This window comes from Cyprinodon variegatus, unplaced genomic scaffold (genome assembly GCF_000732505.1).
Source record: "Cyprinodon variegatus isolate N-32 unplaced genomic scaffold, C_variegatus-1.0 Scaffold87, whole genome shotgun sequence".
In the NCBI taxonomy this organism is placed as follows: Eukaryota; Metazoa; Chordata; class Actinopteri; order Cyprinodontiformes; family Cyprinodontidae; genus Cyprinodon; species Cyprinodon variegatus.
Genome location: NW_015150540.1, coordinates 1,451,323 through 1,471,778, shown reverse-complemented (window position 1 = coordinate 1,471,778; position 20,456 = coordinate 1,451,323). Strand labels below are relative to the sequence as shown.

The following is a 20,456-nucleotide window of genomic DNA, read 5'->3' as shown; positions in this document are numbered from 1 at the left end:
CAGAGGCGCAGCTTCTACTTAGACCAATCACCCTGTCAAAGCCACTAAGCATCAAACATGATAAAGAAGGGGATGTCTTGTTCTGCAGCTTGGAGGCCATTGCAGATCTTCAACTAGATCAGTCCGACGCTATTTGCTTTGTTATTTAGACGAATATATATTAAGCAAATTTTCTTCTACCTGAAGAAATCATTTATTTCAGTTTTTTGTCTGATAAACACACACTCTTTTGAATGCCTTTTCTCAACCCTTTTCTAAACTAAGGCAAAATATTTAGTATCTGTTATTTACTCAATGCTTAAAAACATCCTGCTACAACATATGATCCATGACTTTATTATCATTTGAAAACCACAACAAAGCAAAAGTATAAAAAGGTTTTTATACTTTTCCTAAAGCAGATATCAGAGGGACATCTAGTGGCAAATTACTAACAGTGCAAGAATTATATTGCACCGCCTAAAATAATAAGTTTCACAAACCAATTTTAGCAGCTGAATCCCAATTTTTATATTTGGAGAGAGCTACAGACATTCAAATTGTTAGACTTTAAAAACAAATAGCAAATTGAATTTAAATTACTTTGTAACCTTTAAAGTTAATGTTGTTGTCCCACTATCATTGTTTACCAGCTGGATTAAATAGCAAACAAGGTTAAGAAAAGTTTCTATGGGCAGAAGCTTGCATATGAGATTCAAAAATCTGATCCCAAATAGAAAACTAAAAGCAGCAAAAGTTGAACATAAAAAGAAATGATATGTAAATTAGCAAACAGCTTACAGGGAAATTAAATGACATGGCTAATCCTAAATGGCAGAAATGAAAAAATATGGTAAGGACAAAATAACAGACTAAACATTAGAGAATAACTGGAAAACAAGAAGACAAATTGGTAACCATAACCAAAGACCCAAAGTTGATAACAAATATCTAACTTTTTAATTTCTATTTGAGCAGGAAATGCATTTAACCCATAAAGGGCCATTTTATTTTCTCCGTCCTTTAAGCCCAGTTATCTAAAGAAACTTGTTTTACATGGACAAAATGTATTTGGTCAACAACTAGTATTTGCAGTTCTTGAAAACACACCATAGATTAATTAAGTGAATGAGAGAGATATCCATCAATCAGAGTATCAGGTCTTTGTTGAAAATATTCTTGCTGTGTGGACAAAACTTTCAGGTACTTTTTTTTTTTTTTTTTTTATGTTTGGTTGGGTCTTTGATTTCCAGTTCACATTTCTCATTTCTAACAAATGGGACGATGAGATCTTGTAGAAGTTGAAGAAGGCTGGACAGAAAATAACTTAAAAAGCAGCCAAAATAGCCAGGACAAGAACCATCCAGACTATAAAAGAATGCAGAAAGTCTACATTCTTCAGAGTTAAGTTTTTTTCCTTTTTCTCAATTTGTTCCTACGACATTATTTTCCAGATAGGAGCTCAAGCTACATTTAAGGTAAAAGAGAAAAAAAGGGGATCATGATGATAAAAATTGTCATGTTGTATTTTTTCCTGGGTAAACCACTAAAGAGATATTTTGATGGTGGTAGAAAAACACATGGATTCAGAGGTTCCTTTTCTCTGTTTCAAATAGCTGGGCTTGAAACGGTGAACAATTGAGATACAGCAGAGAGAATAACACATCGAATTTAAAAAACACTCAAAAAATATTTTTAAGAAATATGGGTATTGCAATGGGGATTTAAGTTTTCAGAAAAAAATTAAAAAGGACATAGAATTAAAATCATATAACCAAGAATTAGAGCAAGTAAAGTGCATAACATTTTTTGGACTATGGTTTGATGAGAAACTAAAATGGAATATCCATATTAAAAAAATTGTTGATAATGTAAGAAAGTCTTCAATATTTTGAGATGCTTGGTTGGCAGTGACTAGGGAGCATATAGACAATCACTAAAACAGATTCATACAGGTATGATACAATCTAACATAGACCTTGGTTGTATAGTTTACAGTTAGGCAGCTAAAACACATCTGGCTAAATTGGACATTATCCAACACCAGGCATTAATATGATGTACTGGATAATTTAAAACCACATCAACAGCAGCAATGCAAGTAGAAATGGGAGAAATGCCGTTGGATTTAAGAAAAAAACTAGAAATAAATTAATGGTTAAATCTACAAAGTAGTAACTTTGATCATCCAACTCGGGAAATTTTGAATCCATGTTGGAAAAAGAAAAGAAAGAAATGAGGAGTTTTGGATGGACAATTGAAAACAAAATAAAATAATTTAAAATGACCAATTAAGAAATCACTCAGACACCAATATCAGATATACCACCATGGATTCTACCAGAAGCAATAGTAGATACGTCACTAATGGAAAAGAAACAAGATAAATCGTACACGGTAGATATTAATTTAGTACAGTTACATTTAGGCAGTTATTATCAATATATTCTAATTTATACAGATGCATCAAAAATAACAAGCAAAATAGGAATAGCTTTTGTAATACCAGAATTCAATAAAAAAGTAGGAAAACGAATTTCAGATAGATTATCAGTATACACAGGGGAAGTGTTGGCAATATTATTAGCTTTACAAAGGGTAGAAGAAATAAAACCATTAAATACAGTGATTTGGTCTGATTCAAGCTCTGCATTATTAAGTTTAAAATATAATCAATCAGATAGTAGGATGGACATATTATTAGAAATATTTCATACATTATTCAGAATGAAAAATATGGGTTTGATAGTTGTATTTGTGTGGGTTCCAGCACATATTGGAGTAGAAGGAAAGGAGAGGGCAGATAAAATGGCAAAGAGGGCAATTCAAAATCCTATTAGTTTTACAGTTAAAACAAGTAAATCTGATGAAAAAAAAGAGTATTATCAAAGAAAAACTGATGGAAAAAATGGAAAGAAAAGGTGGCATGAAGAAAAAACAGGAAGATGGTTTTATAAAATTCAGAAGAAAGAAGAAATGGAAGACAAAATAGAAAGGAGGAGAGAGTGATAACAAGGTTAATATTTGGGTATAGAGGACTTAATTATACACTTCAAAATTCAGAAGCATGCTACTGGAAAATGTGATTACTGTGGACAATATGAAACAATAGAACATGTTATACTGGAATGTAATAAATATGAAATCGAGATATAATATAGACGAGGAGTGAATTTGAATGTATTCAGGAAAAGATTAATTTATTAGATATTTTAAGGAAGAATTTGGGGAGTAAACATATACAAATAATTATTCAAATAAAAAAAAAAAAACTAAGTTATTTCATAGAATTCGATTATAGAGAGGGTGAATGTGTCTATGATATAGAAGGGTAGAATACAAAGTTATGTAGGAGTATGTAGTTTTGTTTTTTTCCCCCTAAGAAATTATGTATATGTTTATTAAGTAGATATTCCATCACGAACCACACTCCATACCAGTAAGTGGCGGTAGTGCTACTAAATGTTTTTTTTTTTTTTTTTGCCAACCGCTAATAAATCCAAGAAGTAGAAGTTGCTTTTCCTCTTATTCTGAAGGGTTATAACCGGAAGTTGTTACACCATTGTTGCTAGAGGAGACAGATCGTCTGAAGCAGGGGGAAACTAGACTAAAGGAAGGCATTTTATACCACAGAGTGAGTACGTAACACACATAATAAAAAAAAAAAAAATACGAAGGCAGACGGTGTTTTTTGTCTTATTGGCCGAGAAAGTTATGTTTAATATGTTTTTGCGCAATGCTGCAGCGACCTCACTATCAAGTTGCAGCAGCTAAACCGAAATGATACGCACCATTGAAGCCACTTCTACTGCAACTGGCAAGTGAAGCGTAAATTTTATACTTTAACAGTAAATAAGGGATATAATGATTTTATTGGTTTCACTGTTTTACCGGTGCTAATCGCGGAAAATCACTAAGATGCGACTTGCTAACATTGGCCTGTTTGAATCTTTCGCCGTTAAATGAAATCTGCCCTTTAGTCACAGAAGCAAATTAGTTCTCTAACTACTCATTCTGCCTCTTTATATTTATATCATATATTTTTTTATTCATTTATAATTTATATATATATATATATTTATATTTGTTATATAAAAAATAAAATATAGTTTTCATGAGACCCTGGTAACTGTGCAGACTGTTTCCATTTTGTGTTCCCTGGTTGATTAGGGAGGGCAGTGATACCATGTGGAAGTCACATGAACGACGAGGATGAGGCATAAACAAGAGGGCAGCCTGACGACTGAGCCGCTGCAACACAGTGACAGCCAACAGGAGGAGGGGGGGCTGGTGCCTGTGCAAAGCTCCCACACACAAATAGCCCTCCTTTGGCTCCCTTTTTTTTAAAATCCTTGAACTATCATTAGGATGAACAGCACTACAACTCAGCCCCCTGCCCACAAAGATGGAGATGTGGCGGTGAGCTATGTGCTGGTACCAATCCTCCTTATAACTATTGCTGGAATAGCTACAGCTTTGGTAAGTAGTTGAGTCTGATACTCTTTTAGTAGAGGTTGAGATAGATGTAACTCAAATACACTTTTTTTGTGTTGTAGATTATATATCTGCGTAGGAAAAGAAGGTGAGACAAACCAAACGGTGTTAATTAACTTGAACTTGCTTTATTTACTCTCACTTCCTCATTGTGACCTAACGGTCTTTATCTTCTGCTATAGAATCGACAGACTCCGGCATCAACTGTTACCAGTTTACACCTACGATCCTGCAGAGGAGCTTCATGAGGCCGAACAGGAGCTTTTGTGGAGAGAGGAGGACACGAGGGTAGGAGGGGCCAACTCTGTGTGTGATAGGGTATTCTTCAAGTTGGAAACATGTTCAGCCTGAGATCTGATGAGGAGTATTATGGATTAGAGATGCATTTATTTCTTTAAATCTAGAGTAAAAACAGCAGCTTTTGACATAATACAAAAAATACTGCCTGTTATTAGTTTCAACACTGGGCTTTAGACTTCAGTAGTTCCTCTTATTGTATGACTCTTCTCTTTTGACAGATTAAACTCTAGATTAAATGAGTAACCAAGCAGTTTTAGGTAGTAATGTACCATAGATTGTTTTTCAAGCTCTAACTCAAATCTCTCTTGATCCCTGGCCATTAATAACCTCTGGCTTGTGTTTGAGTCAGTCGGTTTTATCATCCATGGGCATGTTGGTTCCGCAGTCTAAAAAGTATGGGCTTAACAGTATGTCTCAAACAGTATGATGCTCAAATTTTTGTAAATATCCTACTACAATTTGGCATTGCACAATGTCAGAAAGTGTGGAGCTTTTATGAGTGGAATTGGTTTTCCCCTAAAAAACCCCCAAAACATTAACAAAATATGAATGCCTAGATTACTGGCAACAACAGTAAGTGTACCCCTAAGCATTATCATGTTGGAGTATCACTCTTCCACCCAGTTTCCCCAGGTAAGGGCTCATGCTCTGCTTCATTGTGTCACACCTGTGTTTTGGCATTCATGATTTTCTCCATAAATCCTAGCCCTTCACAGCTTCTCGCACTTAGGCAGCCCTAAATCATGGCACATTCACCACCATGCTTGACTGAACAGTTGAAGGATATCTACAGAAGAAGGCTCCAAGAAGGAGCTTCCTTAACCGTATTGAGCAGGCCATGTAAAAAAGCGCCCACTTCCCCCGATCTGTGAGGGCTGATGAAGCAGACAGCAGTGACTGTGCCTTTAAAGTTAAGAAGAAGTGCCTCTTTTAGTATCTTATCTGCACAGGATAGTAACCTCTCTTGTTTTAGCTAAATTGAAATCGTCAAACTCTGTTTTGTTTGGCCCTGAGAGGCTCTTTGGAAGTGAATCTGGACTTTGTTCAGCCTTTAGAAGTGATGCAATAGGGCAATATTAGGAAATGGGCAGCAGTTAGATGGGAGAAGTGGCTTTGCTTTGAAGGCAAGTTTTTTTTTTTTTTTTTTTTTTTTTTTGAAGAAAATGGCTACCCTTCATAACATATTAATACCCAACTTGTTTTAAGGCATTATTTCCTCATATTTGCCTAAAAGTGACCTTGAAAGGCATAAAAAAAGCATGATAAAGTATATTTAATGCATATCCTAGATCCCTGCCTTTTCCTTCTTGAAAAGATACTTCCTGCTGGAATGACAGCTTTGCAGTTGATGCAGTGTATTGTGTAGAGATCAACGATACAATTTTTTTCAAGGTCAATGCAATTATTTTGACACCAGTCTAACCGATACCCATTAAGTGCTGCTGATATTTTTGGGCCATTTCTTGTAGCTGATATGGCTTTTTCTTCCTCCATTTACGTGATAAAAGTGACATGGGGGAGAGGTGGTCTAGTTGTTAGGGCATTGTGTTTGGAATCTAGAAGTTCTGAGTACGAGCCCCATTCCCACAGACTGCCACTCCCCGGGCACCCCACAATGGCAGTCCACTGCTCCCCAAGAAGATGGCTTCAATGCAGAGAGTTAATTTCATTGCTCTGTACTTGTGACCATGTATGACAATAAAAACTGAAAGAAAAAAAAATCAGAATTGCAAATGTTACACAGGTCCAAGTATAAACAAAAGAACCCTCTAACATCTACAAAACATTAACAATGTACAGCAAATGAAGGTGACAATTAATGCACGCCACATGAACTCAGGAATGGCTGTTGAATGATTTTATGAATCGGCCAATGTTAACATGTGTAGACTGTTATGGATACAAGAAAAAAATGCTAATATCAGGAGAGACGGCATGCAGAAATCATGAAAGTGGCATTTGCCCCGGCACAGGAGCGGGTGCAAGCATCCTAATCATATTCATGACCTTCATGTACCATATATTCCGGACTATAAGCTACTACCATTTTCCTACGCTAAAAACCATGCAGGTTATGCAACATTGCGGAGAGTACCCTAGATGTTACATAGGCTGCAGAATCAGGACCTTTTTATAGTTTACAATTTTAACAAGTGCAATCACTGAGGCGCATAGAAGACTAAAAGATGAATAACACAAATGGTAAAAGACATGATGAATACATAAAGCAGATAATTGACATATAACCCACATGGTTATTTCACTGTTTATGGTCATTTATAGCCTATTTGCATTTGGTGTATGGCTTTGTCCATTAAGACTTTGGCATAAAAACTTTTATTCTTTCTGACCTTTCTTTTATTGTACCGAAGCGCCTGCCAGAGGGCAGTTTAAGGAATTACCAGGGTGGGATGACTCCTTGAGTGGGTTAAGTGTGTTTTCCTAAAACAGCAGTAACAGTGCAGATCCTCTAGAGACAGCAGAGGGTAGATTATTGATCTTTCCAGCTGTTGCGTTGAACCTGGAACGTTTTGTTATTTAGCCATGCAGCTGGTAAACTACCAGATTTGAAATAAATGAATAAAATAACTGAACCATAACTGAAGTCTCTTATTTGTGCAACTAATGGGCGTCCTCATTTCGTCATATTTAGCATCCACGCAGCTCAGGTTTGCTTGAAGGCAGGGGTCTCAAACGCATTCCATAAAAGCTGCTGTGGCTGCAGCTTTTTCATTCCAAGGCAAAGAAAAACAGATCACTCGTTTCATTGAGTCTAGTCTTAACTTGAACACTTGATGAGCTGAATGGAGTCTGTTGTGCTACTGTTTGCTTGGAATGAAAACTTACAGTCACATGGCTCCTTGCAGAAGCAGTTTTAGACCCCTACTTTAAATGGTCTTAACCAACAGTTTAGATGAATTTCCAAAAAGTTGAATGTGTTTAATAGATTTTAAATGCTTTTAATCCATTTTATTTATTGTACTTTGAACATTGTCAAAAATATGTTTGTTTTTTTTTGGTCACTTAAAGTCACTTAGGACCGACATCAACAATTCCAGAATGAACTAATACATGACGTGAAAGGGCACCTGTTTTATCTGTGAATAAAGGTAAATAAAATAGAAATTGTTAAATATTTATGATGCACTTTTTAACCCTCGAAGCTGTAGATAATTGTATTCTCTCACAAGTGGGGAAATCTTTTCCACTCCTACACTAAATACCCACTTTAAACCCATATATTAAATTCTATATATAATATTCTTTGGGGCACTTCTGACTTTGAGCTACGTTATACGTGTGCGTATGGTTGCACGCGTGTCTGAAGTAATTGGGTCAGCTGCAACTGCCAATATGCACCAATGAAGCTGCTGTTAGAGGCTGAAATTGTTTCATTGTCAGCCTCGGGTAAAAGCTCGTTAAACAAAACATGCATTCAACTCAGCTATGAGCGTGCATGGAGGTGAACTGGCTTAGTGTGCATGTGTGCCAGCATGTGCCCATGCTGGTGTCTGTGGTGAGAAATCTGGGAAGCCTTGGCACCATCTCCGTGGCAGTGGTAGGTGATACAAATCAGTGGAAGGCCGTCTTTGGTGCAGTGGCAGTGCACCTGCAACAATTTGCTCCTGTGCCTGCTGAATATCAGCCAAAAATATCAGCCAGCGGATGTATTGATCGATCTCTGGCAACGCGCATGGTCTAAGCACTAACAGGCAGACCCCTTAAACCCTTCAGCCTTAGCTTCATTGCTTACTGCACTTTAACCTCTTCAATGGAGAACTTCTTGATATCACACCAAGTGAATGAATTAAACTTCTTAGGTCAACCATAGCAAGGCCTTAACCATTTTTATATATAGTGAGGGAAATCAGTATTTGAACATACTTCTGTTTTGCATGTTCTCCCGCTTAGAAATCATGGAGGGGTCTGAAATAATCATTGTAGGGGCATGTTGACTGAGAGCCATAATCTTTTTTGAGTTTTTACAGCAATAGTGGCTTGTTTTTCTGACAGTAGGGTGACAGGAAAGCGGGTATGAGAGAGGGGGAGAGACATGCGGCAAAGGACCACTGGTCGGATTTGAACCCGAGTCGGCCGCGTCGAGGAGTAAGGCCTCCGTACATGGGTCTATTTATTTGTATGTTATAGCTGCAAGTAATTATTTGAACACCTGTCTATCAGCTAGATCTATCGGCCTTCAAAATGTCCACCTCTACTCCATTTATTATCCTAGATTAGATGCACCTGTTTGAGGTCGTTAGCTGCATACAATTAGTAAGAATCCAACTACTAAAATGGCCAAGACCAAATAGCTGTCCAAAGACACTAGAGACAAAATGGTACACCTCCACAAAGCTGGAAAGGGCTACGGGTTAATTGCCAAGCAGCTTGGGGGGTGGGGTGGGGGGTCTACTGTTGGATCAATCATTAGAAAATGTAAGAAGTTAAACATGACTGTAAATCTCCCTCGGACTGGGGCTCCATGCAAGATCTCCCCTCGTGGAGTTTCAGTGATCCTAAGAAAAGTGAGAAATCATTCCAGAACTACATGGGAGGAGCTGGTCAATGACCTGAAAAGAACTAGGACCTCTGTTTCCAAGGTTACTGTTGGGAATACACTAAGATGTCATGGCTTGAAATCATGCAGGGCACGGAAGGCTCCGCTGCTTAAACCAGCACATCAAGGCCCTTCTTAAGTGTGCCAATGACCATTTGGATTGTCCAAAGGAGTCATGGGAGAAAGTCATGTGGACAGATGAGACCAAAAAAGAACCTTAATTCATAATTCCACTGACTGACTGTGTTTGGAGAAAACAAATGTTGAGTACCATCCTAAGAACACCATCCCTACTGTGAATCATGGGAGTGGTAGCATCATGCTATTTTTCTCCACATGGGACAGGGCGACTGCACCATATTAAGGAGAGGACGACCAGGGCCATGTATTGCGAGATTTTGGGGAAAAACCTCCTTCCCTCAGTTGGAGCATTGCAGATGGGTCAAGGCTGGGTCTTCCAACATGACAATGACCCGAAGCACACAGCCAGGATAACCAAGGAGTGGCTCTGTTAGAAGCATATCAAGGTTCTGGCGTGGCCTAGGCAGTCGCCAGACCTAAACCCAGTGGAAAATCTCTGGAGGGAGCTCAAACTCTTTGTTTCTCAGCAACAGCCCAGAAACCTGCCTGATCTAGAGAATATCTGTTTGGAGGAGTGGGCCAAAATCCCTCTTGCAGTGTGTGCAAACCTGGTGGAAAAACTACACAAAACATTTTACCTCTATAATTGCAATAAAGGCTACTGTACCAAATATTAACATTGATTTTCTCAGGGGTTCAAAATCAACATCAACAATTCCCATTTTCAGAACCTTAACAGTTATTTACCACAAGATGCAGCCATTAATTTGTGCTCTTTTTATAGAACAGTAAATAGGATGCAACCACAGTAGTTTTGTTTAAATTAGAAGATAGTAGCATGTATTGGAAAATCAAGTGGCACCAAGGGGAAGAAGTTGGGAAAATGCTGCAACTATTAGATGTTGACTATTATTAATGAGTGCGGGGCTTTAATATAATGTAAACATTGTTGTCCGTCATCAATACTTGATTACTTTTATTTTGGCCGCTAAAAGGGTAAGCTATGTCAAGCTGCTGTTGGATAACTGAAGAAGAGAGAGTCCTGTGCAAAAGAAGTAATTGTGTCATGTGGCTTCTGTGTCGAGCTAATATTAGTGGAGGCTGATATGATGGAGTAAAAACAGCTTGGCATCAGTTTGAAAGAAAATGAAATGCACATGGTGTTTTTAGAATGGACACTTGGACAAACTATGAATGAACCCATACTGTGAGTTTTAATCAAAATATTAAAGCTAAGACAAGTCTTTTAAAGGTTTAGAGATATTTTACAGATGTGCAGCCTTTGACCATAACATTTCACTGTAAGTGTAACTTATTTTCCCTTAGCTATTTCACTTTGAGGGTTTTAGCTTGTTTCTTTGGGTCTGCATGTGATTGAATAACCTGTGGCGTACTACAGAGGCTGGTTTTGGGACATTGTTTTGGTTTGTTTTTTAATGCATCGCCTATCTGTTAACATTCAACACGTTAATTATATTTCCTATCACTTTAATGCAGTTGAGATTCAGCTGTTTATCTCTTTAGAGCCTATTCAGCTGGACAGGCTGTTTACTATCTGTAGATAATCAGTGATTGGCTGTCTAGCAGTAATCTAATTTCAATTAACTAAGAAAATTATTATTATCTTGCTGCACTTCATTCTGAAACAGCCAAGCTCTTGTGTCATTATGTCCAACTCTGGAGTCCAGTATCCAAAATCTTGCAGATTTTCTTCTCTGAGCTTTGACTCCAGTGAACTTTGTCCTGTTTCTTTCATTTTAAGAACATTTTAAACATTTTCTTAAAAACTCCTACATACAGTATGGTCTCCTCAGTTAAATTGGGAAACATTCCAGCAAGCAAGATCAAATCACCTGTTTTAGATTTCTTAAACTGGCTACCAAATAGTTTAAGATTTAATTAAAAATTTGTATATATATCTCATGCATGTCTTCTAGTGGAACACTAGGTGGCGATATATAATTGTTCTGTTATGGTGTGTCAAATTGAATTAGTTTGTCATGAAGGACATCAGGAGTCAAGGCAAGGCAGAATGAATTTTCAGTAAATTAAGTAATTGGTTTAGTTTTTATGCATGTTGTTTATCCTCCTAAATGTTTTGATCTCCATTATGTTTTTATTATAGTTACATGTCCAGAATGTTTCCTTTGGTGTGGGTTAAACATGTAGGTCTGGGGAAGTGAACAGAATCGTGACTCAAACTGTTCTGTGTTTTCTGTGTACAGGTGGTGCAAGGCTGGGCAAGAAGCTACCAACAGCAACAGCCTCTTCTGACCAAAGATATGACTGCTTGATGACAGCAAACTCAGGAACAAGATGTTGAAGAGCAAAAGACTACCTTCAGATTCAAAGATTGGCCTTTCTTTTAATTCATCTATCATTATGCACTGTTTTGCTCCTGTTGCCATGTTCTCTGACTAAAATGGTGATATGAGAGCTAAAGAGATGAAGTACCTGTGACTTATTTATTTAAAATTATTTATTCAGACACATCATCTTTTTTTCTGTTGTATCTGTGGCACCAAAGTCCAGGAAAGTAGAAGATGAAGAAGTCTCTTGTGCATTTGGTGCTTTGTTTACATTCTTAATGCTGTTGTGGGCAGCTTGTGGCAAGCAGGCTTGTTCCTGTGGGTAGCAGTAGGCATCTGTACTGATCATAACTTGCTGCCTGCGTTCACTGTGGTGATGCTGTGAATGTTGTGTACTAGTTAACCACCCATGCTCCTGTATGCCATTTGCAGGAGTTGTTTGCAGTGCATTAGTGGCAACTTTGATGAAATGACTTCACAAGTATCATAGAAGTACAATGCCTGTGTATTGATCAGATAAAAACGAGCTACTAAGTGTTAAGCTGGTTTTATTTCAGTTTTGTTTTAAATCAAAGGTTTGAACATTGTCCTTTCATTTTGTTGCTTTGAATGCCTTGGAATGCACTTTTTTTTTCTTTCCTCTCTTTGCCAAATCCTGTGACTCCTTAGGAGTGATTCAGAAGCAAATAATACCAGCTTCCTCCCAGCTCTTAGATGAGTTGTGACTAGATCTGAAACTATGTCCTGTCTTTAAGGCATGGCACCAGAAAATTACCTTCTAAAATGAATAATCTCAGATGAATTCCATACATGTTTCCAGCACTCAGGAAACCTAAACCAGATATATTTTTTGCCTTTGCATTAGTTGAATGTAACTGAACTGTGGGCATGTCCATGTTTATGCTAAGCTTCAAAGTTCTTGGTCTTTACATTTTTTTGTTTTCTATGCTTGGTAGGTTTCCATTTTATAACTAAGGAATCTTATTTTATTAGGACTGTCTTTTTCATTTATTTCTCATTTAAGGCATCCTAATTAATGCTGTAAATCTTTTCCTCTTTGAACGTTGCACAGGTCCATCTCAGTAGAATATTATGGAATATTTTGGCATTTCTGTTAAAGTGAAACCGATATAGCTTGGTAGATTTAATTTCCACTCGTGGCCCATAACAGTTTTTAGTTAAATAGTCAGGCATCCATCTTGCTTTTGCTCAGATGTAAATTTCGTTACATAGCATGGAATAATGAGTTACTGGTTTAAATGCCATAACAGTATTTAAGTTAAAGAAACTGGCTTTCAAAACCACATGCAGTTAGAGCACTTATGTCCCTGGCCCAAGGAAATGCACCAGGTAGGGTAGCATATTTAATCAGTTAAGAGCTACATTTTTTTTTGCAGTACCTTTAGACTTAAATTTAAGGCTTTAAGGATTGCTGCCAAAGAAACTGGTCACTAATTTTGTCATAAAGATCAAATGGAAGGAGTACCTGTTAGTTTTTAATAACCGCAAGCCATATGGAGGTTGAATGCTAACAGTACAATCTTTCAGGATTATCTGATGGTCCAAATCAGTGTGATACACCTGTACATATGTTTAAGAGTGTTTTAAATAAAGTTATAAAACTGTTCCTTTAAACAGAACTCATTAGGGGGGAATGCATACAATAAACAAGACAAAATGACAAAGAAAGTTCATTTTATTGTCCATTTTTGATACAAATTGTAGGGCACCATAGAAATATAGACATTGTACATTTATATAGGTGTACATTAAAAAGAATGATCCCATCCTATTGAGTTTACAGTATATAAATCAAATGCATGATTAACGAGAAATGACTAGATAGTCGTATTTGGAAGGGAACAAACAGACATGAAGAGACTGTACGACTTGAATGAACATGGTAAGAGCGGCTGTTTGCATTAATGCAGAATGCAGCGCCTGACTGAACAGTGAAGAATGTCTAGTCTACGCAAACTTGCATTTGTCCATGAAAAACCCACATTTCAGTGCAGAAGTTAAAAAAAAACAAAAAACACACCGGCTAGTCTACCACAGTCAGCGAACACAATCGTTGAGCCGACAGGTCTCCCTGACTTGCTTCACACATGAACCTGTCTGCAAAGTCTGGCGCACAGCTTCACTTTAGACCTAGTCAACTTGTACATACAAAGAAACCTTTTCAGCTCATGTCAGAGTTTACATTTAAAATAGAGAATAAACCTGTGAAATTCAATCATAAGGTGAAGTAAGCTGTTAAACTGAGGTATGAGTCCAGGCTTTGTATAGCCTGTTTGCAGTTTTCCGGGGTTCTGTAACTGAGGTTGTAGCAGCTTAGGTGTGTGAGGAAAAACAAACCAAGAAAAAAAAAAAAAACCAGTTAAGTGTAATATGGATAAAGGTTCCCTGACAATGATGAAAAAAGTTGTAGTAGACAATGTTCAACACACATCTTCAGAAGATTAAGGAAGTAAGTTACGGTTAAGTTTACTAAGTGAAGACAAAGCTAGGTTTAGCAGTGACGGCTGAATGGAATGGAAAAATAAATGTACAGCCCTGTTGGATAGTAGTGCCACCAACTATCCACTATTACAATCATATTCCTTTGTTTGACCAATTGCAGTGACCGAGTGAGCGCTTGAGGGAAAGGGGTGGGGCCGGGGTGAAGTCTAACCGCATTTGTAGAAGCTCCCTGAAGAAACGACAGATTACTTTTCAGCCTAAAACTCTGCCTAAAAATATATCCCCCCTCCAAAAAAAAAAAAACTGTTTAAAAACACAAAAGCAGCACACTCATGGTTTCTTTGAAATGATATGCAACCCAGAGGAACAAACTGCAAGTCTGATCAGAATATTCTAATGAAAGAAAAAACACCAACAAGCTTACTTTACATCTCCCCACTACATGCAAAAAGGACAATGTTTTTTAGAAGCGTCTCTAAAATCTACACTGCTCTACAGGAGAAGCGGTGAGGCTGAAGATGTCCAATCCCATCCAGAGATTTTAGAGAACCAACTGGAAAAGAGAGACACCTATACCATCAGTAACCTATGCTCATCCTAAATGCTGCAGCTCATCTCCATCTAGAATACAATGCAAAGGGTAGGTTAATCACTTCACTCACATATAGGAAACAAAACTAACAGCAAATGGGTAAAAACTACCTTTGTCCAGTACAAAACAAGAAAGTCTATATGTTCTACTTTTGCAGATGCAAGAAATGACACTAAGAAGAGGAGAAATGTCCTAACGGTCTTTAGGGGAGACTAAAACACCCAAGCTCCTCAGAGCACACCTTGTCCAGTATAAAAGACTTGTGATAACATGACATGTAGAAGAAGGGCTGTTACATGCCATGTAATACTTAGATCTATGCTTGATCAAGTCCATTTTGTTTCAATCCAGTGCTGCTGCATGATATATGAACTGTGTTTTAACCCCATCCTTTGGCAAAGGGGAGGACTTTGTCATGATCAGTGGTCATATGGTGGCACTGGTGTTGATACAGCCCAGTTTCTGGATAACAGTAAGTCAGTATGTCGAGTGAGGTAGCATGTGTTGAGTTACTGGTCATCTTCCTCCTCTTCTTCCTCAGATGATTCTTGGGATGCCTTTTCCTCCTTCTCCTGTGTTAGGAAGAAAAAAAAAACTTTATCTGGGCTCAACAAAAATGTGTTTCATGTTTCTACCTGACCTTTTTTTTGCCTTTAATAAATCCAAGTCTCAAATTACTTAAAACCAAAAGTAAAAAGAAAAAAAGATTAAACTCTTTAAGAGGGATTAAACAAGTCACTGTGGCATGAAAACACACCCAGGGGAAGGGTGAAGGCATGCATAGTGAAAAGTGATTCATAACTAGTGAGTCACAATGAACTGCATTTTTTGTACTCTACTCACTCCAAGATGTTCATTCATAAAAACAAAAACACCTAACATGGGTGGGCTAGTTGAGAGGAGGGGGGGGATCAATTATGGGCCATTCCCTACTGTGACTAATGCGATCCAGGCCCCTCCTGAGTACACCCATACCACTACACACATCACACAATGTTACAATTAAACCCCTTTCTTGCCTTAGGCCACTGATCTTGTAAATATAGCAATATCCAAGCACAATCAGGTAGATGCATGTAGAAAAAACAAAATGTCCTCTGAATGGGCCAACCTTCAAAAGCAGGTAAAAGGTATCAGACAATGCAATGCTTGGCATACTATTCATAAGCGAGAAACAGCTTTCAAAGTGCAATTCTTTAAGGATAGTGGACGGTCGTCCTTTAGTTTTGAGTTTAGAACCAAACCCGTTTTAATGTTTATTTTCTTTTTAAGCATCTTGTAGGCGTCTGTCAAGTTCTGATAGTTTTAAGAGTCCCATCATGTGAAACAGCTTCAACAGTTTTTCCAAGTCCATTATGGAAGCAAACATTTTTTTTGCTTCCCCCATTAACATTACACACAAAAAAAATGTTTTAGATTAGTCAGAATTAAACAAAATAAAGACACCTTTTCTAACAACTAAAAAAAACTAACAATGGAAGCAAACGTGAGAGCGTAATGCATTCACAATGCACAATTTTTAAGGCACGGCTGCTAAATAGGCTAATGAATTGGCAAATGCATGCATGAGCAAGCCACAGCCAATACAAACACTCTCCTATATTCAACTGAAATATTTCTCAAGGGAAAAAAAATCCTAAAGTTTTCTACTTTAGTTTGAGGTGCCAAGTCAACTTCATCAATTTGCATCTACCATTGTATGTCCATTTTATAAACCTATACTTAAAACAGTTTATTTCATTAATTTAATACATTATGGATATGCATACAAATTTAATTTATATTTCTCATTACAAAATAGACCTCTTAAAATCTTTTTTAAATATATTTTACTCTACATTCGACAAGTCCTTGGCTCTTGTGCAGTGAGGGCATGCAGTTTCACACAGCAAGCCTAAGCAACTTCTTTCTACGTTATATTTCAGAGATCAAATTAGTCATCTCTTCACCAAAAACTGCAAATGAGCAAATCCAGCTTCAATAGCCATTTTTTGGTCTAAAATATACAGCAAATAATTAAAGAGCGCCCATTTAGGTCTTGCATGGAGGACATACATTTTTAGACAGCAATGAATTTCACAAGATTGGGCCAACTGAATGAGTTTAACGGGTCAAGCGCACACTTTCATGATGTTTAAAAACAAAACCCAACTTATTTTTAAAAAGCTATATTTAACAGACACTTTAATTTAAAAGTATTTCTAAATATAATAGCCTTTTAAAATATTTAGAGTCCACATAAGGTATTTTGTGGGGAGATGAGTACCACTCCTAACAAATCTCACCTCCTTCTTGGGTCTCCCTCTGCGTTTTCCTCCTGCAGATGGGGCTCCAGCTGCCTTCTGCAAAAGAAAACGTCACAAGGTCACTAAGGCTGTTAGAAGGTTCTCATCATAACGTTCTGAACTGGAGCCAGTTGGAGGCTGGACTACATTTCAAGTACAGTTTCAACTTTATTTTCCACAGATAGCCTCTAGGTGGCAGTCGTACCACTACGCCTTTACAGATAGAATAGGGGGCATTGGGTTCATTGGCTATTATCTGGAAGGCCAACGGGAACTGCACACAGGGCACTCCAGTTCGCTGGCCACCTGGTCCAAGGCTCAGAGACAGCTGGTGAAACCGAACAGAGACAAACCCTCCGTTGCTTCAAACCTATATCAGTGAGCATGTATGTGTGTGCCTGCTGAACTCCCTCCATTTCTCCCTCTTCCATAGATAGCAGCGAGCAAAAGCACACGGGGGAGCTGGAAGGGTTGGGGCGAAGGAAGAGGGAGGAAAAAAAAAATGTTGCTATGGAGACGACGGGCAGAGAAGAACTAGGGCCGTGTGCCTGCTGGAGGCGGAGGGGGGTGCTCAGTGTCAGCCTGGAAACAGTCTTGCGGCCGCTGCACCTGCACAGCACAGTGCATTTGACAAGCTGCAGGAAGCTGGAGGACAGGATGCACCGAGCGAGCATCATCATCGTCACCACCACCCCCGCCCTCTCCTCCCCCCCACCTACCCACTCAAAGGCAGGGCAGCAAACCGAGATTTTTTACAGTGGGAAGCAATCACCAAGCTATTTCTGACAACACTAGGCTGAAACCAAAAAATATATATAATAAAATTGACAGCCTGACATCCTTCAGATGGATGAGGTTAGCTGCTGCCACAACCTTTCCTTAACAAAAAACGGATCTGGGGTTTCAGACAGGAAGGGTTTCTTCTAGAGAAAATAGTACATCAACTGCCATGTGCAACATATTGATGAGGTTGGATCCGTCTCTTTGCAAGCTTTCAGTTGCAACAGATTTAGGAGACTTACTTTGCCCTTGCCAGTTGTCTTATTTTTGCTGCCCTTTGGTCGTCCTCTTGGTCTCTTTGGAGTTGGGGACCCACTAGCCTCCTAAACAAAAAGCATAGAGGTCCAAGTTTATACAAAATTGAAAACCTTATTTTACTTAGCCATGACAAATAATTACCAACTGTGGCTTTAACAACAATAAAGCATTTATTTTCTCTTAATCTGAAAAAAAAAGACGTTAATCATCTCAATGGGCATTTAAGGGAAATACCATAGCTTCTAGAGTTAGGTGAATTTAAGATGTCATGAGTCATCCCTTTCATGAGTACCTTGTGGTTAGAGACCGTGTCATGGCTGACTCGTCTCCTGTTGCATATCTGGAGTGTTTGTAACAACGGTTCTTAGCAACAGAGGAACTCTATAGTAAAACAGCAGGATGAGCAACCTCTACATGATTCACTCTGTGCTCCCCTCAGCCTCTGCCATGTCATGCATCACAGTGAGGGAGCGGGGGTGGGCCTGGAGCATGCAGTAGCAGGGGGGGTTAAAACCAGTTTAAAGGTGTCAGGTTACTGGTTGCTTGAAAATCAGGAAGTTTATTGTAAACCTCAGCACTGATAAGCAACTTAATGCCAACCTGGTGCTGGCCTGTCTAAATTAAAATTCTTGCCTCAGGTGAATGCAAACATGAAGAACCTTACAGTAGGATCTGCAGGAGCATCATCTGCAACAGATTCAAACTGGGGGGTTTATTTTAGTTAACTGCACATAAGGCGTGGGAAGTTATTTGCGGGTCTTAATTACATAAGCCTCGTTCTGGTGTGTAAGTTGCAAGTAGTAGAACATGCAAAGCAGACAAGAGTAGGAAGAAGTAAATGCACACTACTTACGTCTGAGGATTTTACCTGGGGCTGCTTGCGCGGTCTTCCACGCCCTCTCTTCTCTGTCGCCTCCTTGTCTTTTGATGAGACCGTCCCCTTGTCGCTCATATTTGCTGAGCTATTCAACCTATGCAACACAAAAGAAAAATATACAAGTCACACACATAAATATAGAGGCGTCGAATATGTAAACAAATGCGTATAGAAACGAGTAATGGAGCTACTAAACTCACTGACCGCAACAACAAACCCAAATGACCGACCTAACCGCGCACCGTTTAACTCAATTAATCCGCGCTTATTTCTAGATCTATTTTTGTCTCTTGCAGCACAGGAGGTTTACAGCAAAACAGATTTTACGACACTGCAGGGATACACATCTAAAAAAAAAATACGACTATACGTCCTAGTATTTAAATCATGCTTAGAGGGAGATTTTGCTGCTGTAGCCCCGCGATTAGGCCTGTGCACACAGAACTATCTCCCAGCAGGTCTACACGCCGCGGAGAGATCCACCAACACACACACAGACACACACACAATGGCTGCTGTGTGCTCGTTTGCATTTGCAAGCTAGAAGACCCGGCTCAATGCTCGCTCGGCTTTTTCTAAAATGGCACTGAGGGTCCAAGCGGAGGGAGGCGGTCGTCCTGAGACTAAAATCTCGGGGCCGAAAAGCAACAAAAGGCGGCTTCACGTTGCAGCCTCATACCCGCTCTCAGTGCTCTTTAAAAAAAAAAAAAAGAAAATGTGTATAAAACTGCACCGCAATAATCGCTTCTAGCTTAGCGCCTCGCCTTTATGCACTCACCCTTTCCCTTTACGGATTTATCGCCTCCGTCCTAAAATTAAAATTGATTCCTTTAAGCCCTCGCAGGTTTTTCATGCAGTTAGCCGGTTAAAAAAGCCGATCCTACAGCTTTTATTCGTCACATAACACACAGCCCGCCCATTTAAAACCCCAGCTCGTGCAAATTTAAAAACAACAAATTAAAATGAAATAAATGCATCGTTAAAAATAAATAAAAAATATCTCTCTCTCTAAATATATATTTAATTAAATATATTTGTTACCAGCAGGATGAGAACTTTAATCCAACGGCGTTCGCTTCGACGCACGTGCGACTTGTCTCGTGCAGATAAAGGAAAAAAGGCGCCGGACTGGAAGAGTTTTTGGACAATTTAAAGAGCCGCCCTCAGGGGAGCTGAAACACTGGAGGGCGGAGATATGATAAATGGGGCCACCAACAGCATGAGAAGGGCCCAACCCCCCTCCCACTTTACTGCTCATTGATTCTTTACATTTTCTAGGTTTAATCACAAAACACTGAACAGATGTGGCGAGGTTGCTGAAATAAACAAATAAATAAAGATATGGAGCCGAAAACACAGCAGAGTAAAAATAGAATTTCCAAAGTGAGATTTATATAACATTGCATGTATTTCTTTAAGATCATTTTCCACAGGCTACAACTGTGACTAAGGCAACCCCCAATGTAAACAATCTGAGTCA

General features: G+C 38.6%; 2 protein-coding genes across 7 annotated transcripts; one reads left to right on the top strand and one right to left on the bottom strand.

The window, feature by feature from the left end:
- The first annotated feature begins 3,516 nt into the window (after positions 1-3,516).
- Positions 3,517-14,097, top strand: LOC107083919 (uncharacterized protein C3orf18-like). Of its 2 annotated transcripts, none has more exons than XM_015373480.1 (5): positions 3,517-3,613; positions 4,150-4,458; positions 4,536-4,561; positions 4,656-4,761; positions 11,638-14,097. In XM_015373480.1, the coding sequence occupies exons 2-5, from the start codon at positions 4,348-4,350 to the stop codon at positions 11,704-11,706; spliced, it is 312 nt and encodes a 103-aa protein (XP_015228966.1). In that variant the 5' UTR covers positions 3,517-3,613; positions 4,150-4,347; the 3' UTR covers positions 11,707-14,097. The 2 variants fall into 2 exon arrangements, with proteins under 2 accessions (XP_015228966.1, XP_015228967.1); XM_015373481.1 differs by having other exon boundaries at positions 3,525-3,617.
- Positions 13,400-20,208, bottom strand: hmga1 (high mobility group AT-hook 1). 5 transcript variants are annotated; one of them, XM_015373482.1, is made up of 5 exons: positions 20,018-20,208; positions 18,953-19,070; positions 18,084-18,164; positions 17,062-17,118; positions 13,400-15,348 (listed from the first exon to the last, which is right to left on the bottom strand). In XM_015373482.1, the coding sequence occupies exons 2-5, from the start codon at positions 19,049-19,051 to the stop codon at positions 15,286-15,288; spliced, it is 300 nt and encodes a 99-aa protein (XP_015228968.1). In that variant the 5' UTR covers positions 19,052-19,070; positions 20,018-20,208; the 3' UTR covers positions 13,400-15,285. The 5 variants fall into 5 exon arrangements, with proteins under 5 accessions (XP_015228968.1, XP_015228970.1, XP_015228972.1 ...); XM_015373484.1 differs by having other exon boundaries at positions 18,968-19,070; XM_015373486.1 differs by lacking the exon at positions 20,018-20,208 and adding an exon at positions 19,755-19,774 and having other exon boundaries at positions 18,968-19,070.
- Positions 20,209-20,456: the final 248 nt, after the last annotated feature.